The sequence below is a fragment of the Pelophylax lessonae genome, assembly GCF_965119305.1.
Source record: "Pelophylax lessonae genome assembly, chromosome: 6".
Taxonomy (NCBI): Eukaryota; Metazoa; Chordata; class Amphibia; order Anura; family Ranidae; genus Pelophylax; species Pelophylax lessonae.
This window is the reverse complement of record NC_138773.1, coordinates 70,638,128-70,644,127: the sequence shown is the minus strand read 5'-3', so window position 1 is coordinate 70,644,127 and position 6,000 is coordinate 70,638,128. Positions and strand designations below refer to the sequence as shown.

The window sequence follows — 6,000 nt, the reverse complement described above, 5'->3', positions numbered from 1 at the left end:
GAGTCCTCAGGAGTCTTACCATCTGAACATCCAGTGCTGTATCCAATTCATGGTACACTTCCAGTACTCAAGACCAAGGGAGACTGTTCATTCTGCAAGCAGTTTATTGAATTTTTGCTGTTACCATAACAAGCACTGCCAGAACAAGTGCTAGTACCGTTGTATGTTTGTATAAAACAGAAGATGTGGGAACAGATTTATCATTGGCCTTCCCCTTGCCCTACCAGTCCTGGCACACCTACGCAGTAAACCAGCACCCCTTAGATTCTGCAACATGCTCCATAACCTTTTCCAAGTGGCATGACCTCACCATGCTCAAAACATCCCCCCCCCCCCCCCCCACCACCCCCAATATGACTGTGACTCAGCCTCTGCACATGGCTTCACAAAATCAAGCCAACAAGTTTGCTTCCTGTGATTCCTACCCATGGACATTTTAAGCAACCCTTAGATACCCACGGTCAACTGCATCTCTTCATCCTGACTGGAATTAGGGGACAAATCCAGCAGGACTAGTCACAGACATAGCACAATCAAACAACCAGTGGGCATTATGAGTTCAGCATCTTGTCAAGCAGCAGATAGCTTCAGGAACACTCAACAATCCAGCTGCCTTCTATGCATATTGTCTCAGACCAACAAATTTCAGATTTAGCAATTAGGTGCACTCACTTGTACATGTTCATTCACCCTGCCCTTAGTTACAACCTCCACAATCCAGTTTTTCACCCCACAAATATGGCCTCAGTCTTCTTCTCACCAAGTCTCTCCACAGACATATTGGAGTGAGACCATCACCCATTTTGATTGCAATTGATCGCTTGTTCATTATAATACAGCTTCACTTGCACTTTGTCTTTTGTTCAGTTGATAGCCATTAAAAAAAATAAAGTATTTGTAAACTCAAACAATGAATTTCTCCTATTTTTTTTGTCTTTTGGCCTGTTAAATATACTATTGAAGGAGGTTTGCTTATATAAGATCAATAAGTACAGCAATTACCTGTTATCCTGCCAAAAATCCAGACTTGTCCTGTATAGTCTACAGATTTATCAGGAAGTTTGTTAGGACTACAGAACACCTCCCCCACTATGGTATAGTAATGGGGAGAGGAGGATGCTTTCTTTAAGCCGAGGATGCTTTCTTTAAGCCTAATACACTTTCTCTACTAGGGTGACAACACTGCTCTTCCATAGATACAGTTCAGTGAGTGTTGTCACCCTAGTACAGGAAGTGTCAGGATGACCAGTTAAAATTGAAAATGAATGCAGCTATCACATCCAAGCTGCAATATATATATATATATATATATATATATATAATATATATATATATAATTTGTTCAATGTGTACCCCAAGGTAAATCCTAAAATACTCTTTTTACTAAATTTTTATTTAGATAAGGTGGAAAATGCCTGGGTGGTAGTTAGAAAATAACTAGTGGTATAAGGCTAATGGAATGTCTCTGAAGAACAACAGAAGATAACCTGGCAGATTTTTTTTTTTTTTTTTTTCACAAGATGGATGCTAGGTCTCTCCTGCACTATAACAAACTCAACTGCCTATTCACATTCTTCTAATGAATGTAGACTGAGTTGCGCATGCACAGTTCAAAGTACATTTTCAGCACACCGTGGTGATGGGATGAACTGCCATGTGCATAAGTTACGTCAACCTGAGCCAGCCAATCAAGGCAGCCTAAGACCCGGGACCCAGAAAAAGGTGATGAAGATAACATCAGCACTGGTAAGGGAGCTCGCGGAAGTCGCATCACTGGAGTGGAGGGATTTGTGAACTTTTGTTCCGCTTTAAGACAATGCAATTACTCTGGGATAACATCTGGGCCAGTAACACAGGGTGTACAATGACATCTCTGGGCTGGTAACATAATGTATGATCTCATCTCTGGGCCAGTAGCACATGGCATTGGATGCCATCTCTGGGCCAGTAACACATAGTGCACAATATCATCTCTTGGCTGGTAACTCATGGTATAGGATGCCATCTCTGAGCTAGTAACACGGTGTGAATTGCAATCTCGGGGCCAGTAACAAATGGTGTGCAATGCCATCTCTGGACTGATGACAAATGCCATCTCTGGGATGGTAACACATAGTGTCTGATGTCTTTTCTGGGCTGGCATTTTTGTACGCCCGGGAGGTACAGGTGAAATGTCCATACTTACTGCCTGTCAAAGTCTGGGGCAGGCTTAAATACATTGTGGCCTGAGGAAGTGAGTGTTGTACCAAGCTGTGCTCGTGTTTAGGAATAAATGCCCGGAGTGGTGCCAACATTTAGGGCCTTATTTACCTAAGATGAATGCCCACAGCCCAGACTCCATGTACTCTGGGCAATTGTTCCTGGGTGCATATATATTGCCCTAAACGTTAGTACCACTTGGTACACTCCAGCTCCAGCAGCTTTCAGCCTTTCATAGATGTCTACAGGCTGATGGCAGCGCCGGGGATGGAGGGTGCACCTGTGTCTTCCACCTGCAGAAAAACACCTGATCCTCGGGCACAGAGGCTGAATGCCCAGAGTGCATGAGGCCTTAGGTGACATTGCACTGCATAGAATTCAGAATCCCGTAGAGCAAAGCTGGAAATCTTTACTAAACCAATAGACACCATCCTCATACCCTCAACATACCCCCAATTCATGTTTCAGAATGGGGAGTCTCACCGACACGGCACAACCTAAAGAACCATTTTTAATAAAATATAACAGAATATGGGTAGAGAATTAAAACGTTGCCTGAGCCAACCGTAAAGGAGACCTTCAATAAAATAGCCAGAAACTGCAGAGGCAATCAACACTTTATACAACAAAGAAAAAGTCTAATCCATGGAGGCCGCAACTTACAGGATTCAAAGGATCTAGCACTGACAGCTTGGTGCTTTTTTTTTTTTTTTTTTTTTTAGATCAGAGTCTTCTTATAGCAGCATATCTCTGATAAAAGGACCCCTAACTGACATTCTTTACACTTTTGGGGGGGACCAGTGTCATTACTACAGTAATCAGTGCTAACAATGTGCACTGTTACTGTAATAATGACACTGGCAGGGAAGGGGTTAACCCAGGGGGCGATCAACGGGATAAATTTGAGCATAGGGGGTGTGTGTGTGGGGGGCTTGTGAAATCAACACAGTTTCTATATAGGAGGAACACAGGAGCTCTGCATTGTTTTCTGAGAGAACAACAGTCTGCTGTGTTTACAACAGCAGACCGCTGTTCTTTCTTCATGGGGAGCGATCGCGGGTGCCCGGCGGCAATCGTGGCCGCAGGCCCCGTGGATCAGCTTCCCCGCTGGCGAGTGGGCGCGTGCGCCTCCAGGATCTCTCCCGTGAACCGTCGTACAACATGGTCGGCAAGTGGATTAAGGGGACCTGTCATCGAAACATAGAAAAATTATGGCAGAAAAAGAGTGAGTAGTCAATTGAGTCTACCTATTGTTTTTTTTTTTTGGGGGGGGAGAGGGGGGGTTTGTTAACTTTGTTGTCTGACTATAGATCTATGTTTATCCCAAGCATGTCTGAAGCCATTTACTGTTGACTGTCTCACTACCTCTTCTGGTAGTTTATCCCATGCATCAGCTTCCCTTTCTTGCTTATTTCTATTACAAGGGATGTTTACATTCATTGTAATAGGAAAAAAAAGTGATATAAAAATAAAGGGACAGTGTAAAAATATAAAGTAAAATAAAGAAAAAAAAAATGAAAGCGCCCTCATCCCTCCATGCTTGTGCGCAGAAGCGAACACATACTTAGGTCGCGTCCACATATGTAAACATTGTTTAAACCACACATGTGAGGTATCGCCACGATTATTAGAGTGAGAGCAATAATTCTAGTACTAGACCTCCTCTGTAACTCTAAACACGTAACCTGCAAACATTTTTCAAGTGTCACCTATGGAGATTTTTAAGTATTGTAGTTTTTCACCATTCCACAAGCGTGCGCAATTTTTAACCACTTTACCACCGGAGGATTTTGCTGTCTTACGTCCAGGCCACTTTTTGCGATTCGGCACTGAGCGAATTTAACTGACAATTGCACGGTCATGCAACGCCGTACCCAAACGAAATTTACGTCCTTTTTTTCCCACAAACAGAGCTTTCTTTTGGTGGTATTTGATCACCTGTGCGATTTTCATTTTTTGCGATATTAAGTAAAAAATGCGACAATTTTTAAAAAATAATATTTTTCTACTTTGACAGTTAAAAAATATCCAATATATTCAATTTTTGTCATATATTTAGGCCAAAATGTATTTAGCTACATGTCTTTGACAAAAAAAATTCTCAATGAGCGTATTTTTAACCGATTTATGACCGGAAGGTTTTACCCCATTCCTGACCAGGCCATATTTTGCGATTCGGCACTGTGTTACTTTAACTGACAATTGCGCGGTCATGCAACGCTGTACCCAAATTAAATGTATGTCTTTTTTTCCCCACAAATAGAGCTTTCTTTTGGTGGTATTTGATCACCTGTGCGATTTTATACTTTTTGCGCTATAAACAAAAAAATAGCAACAATTTTGAAAAAATAACAATATTTTTCACATTTTTTTTATATGAAATTCCCCCCAAAAAATGTAAAAATCAATTTTTTTTTATCATTTTAGGCCAATTTGTTTTCTGCTACATATTTTTGGTAAAAAAAATCGCAATAAGCATATTTTGATTGGTTTGCGCAAAAGTTATTGCGTTTACTAACTAAGGGAAAGATTTCTGTCATTTTTGGTGTTTTTTTTTTTAACGAGTAATGGCGGCGATCTGCGTTTTTTTTTTTTGCGGGACTGCGACATTGCGGCGGACAGATCGGACCCTTGACTGACATTTTTGACACTTTTGGGGGTACCAGTGAAATTACTACAGTAATCAGTGCTATACATATGCACTGTTACTGTAAAAATGACACTGGCAGGGAAGGGGTTAATTTTTAGTGGTGATCAAGGGGTTAATGTATGCCTGGTGCTTACTAACGTGTGTGTGGGGAGGTGACTGAGTGACACAGGGACAGATCACAGGTTCAGCTATGCTGAACCCTGCAATCTGACCCTGCCTGTCACTTAGGAGATCCGCCCACTTTATTTACACAAGCGGGCGGATTTCCACACAAGATCCCCGACGATCGGGGAAGAGCGACAGTGATCACCGCTGCTCCTCCCCTGGCCCGACTCCCGCTGTAATTGAATACAGCGGGAGCGCCGCAGAGAGAGGGGAATGTCAGGTGACGTAGGTCTACGTCGCCAGACGATAACGAGCCACTTTGCCGCAGTACAGTCAATGTGACTGGTCGGCAAGTGGTTAAAGCATGACATGTTAGGTATCTATTTACTCGGTGTGACATTATCTTTCACATTATACAAAAAAATTGGGCTAACTTTACTGGGGTTTTTTTTTTTAATTATTAAAGTGTATTTTTCCCCAACAAATTGCGTTTGCTGCGCTAATACAGTGTGACATGAAACATTTGCAACGATCTGCAAAAAAAAAAAAAAAAATAATAATCTTTGGGGGTTCTAAGTTATTTTCCAGCAAAAAACACCGATTTGTACTTGTAAACAACAAGGTAAACAACAGATGTAATACCAATGTCTGGTCTTATTGTAGATAATGTGGGGACAGAAGAGTTGGTGCCAATGACAAACATTTCCTGGGACATATCAGAGCTGAATCTGTCCCTGGACATGACTCTACACAGGGACGTCACTCTTTATTCCATGTATACACATTTACTGTCCACCCAAGCAGTCCCCCAGCACCCTGAATGACATTGCTACCCAGTGGGGTCAGACGCTCCCACCCCGCTGACGTCACGGAGGCGCCGAGTCGCTCGGCGCTGACGACAGTCACGTGACCGGCGCACAAGCAACATGGCGGCTGCGGCTTTACTGAGAGGAAACCTAAACCGGGTGCTGAGAGCCTGGGGCCGGCCCGGGGCCCTCGTGTCGGCGCGGAGCCCTAGCGGTGAGTCGGCTGACTTCACGCCCGGC

The 6,000-nt window shown here is 42.9% G+C and overlaps 1 protein-coding gene across 1 annotated transcript in view; it reads left to right on the top strand.

The window, feature by feature from the left end:
* Positions 1-5,847: 5,847 nt before the first annotated feature.
* Positions 5,848-6,000, top strand: part of TRAP1 (TNF receptor associated protein 1) — a 39,336-nt gene continuing 39,183 nt past the window's right edge. The window contains exon 1 of the mRNA XM_082260362.1: positions 5,848-5,974. Within this exon, the coding sequence (XP_082116488.1) occupies positions 5,881-5,974 (94 nt within the window). The 5' untranslated portion in view covers positions 5,848-5,880. The remainder of the gene's footprint in view (positions 5,975-6,000) is intronic.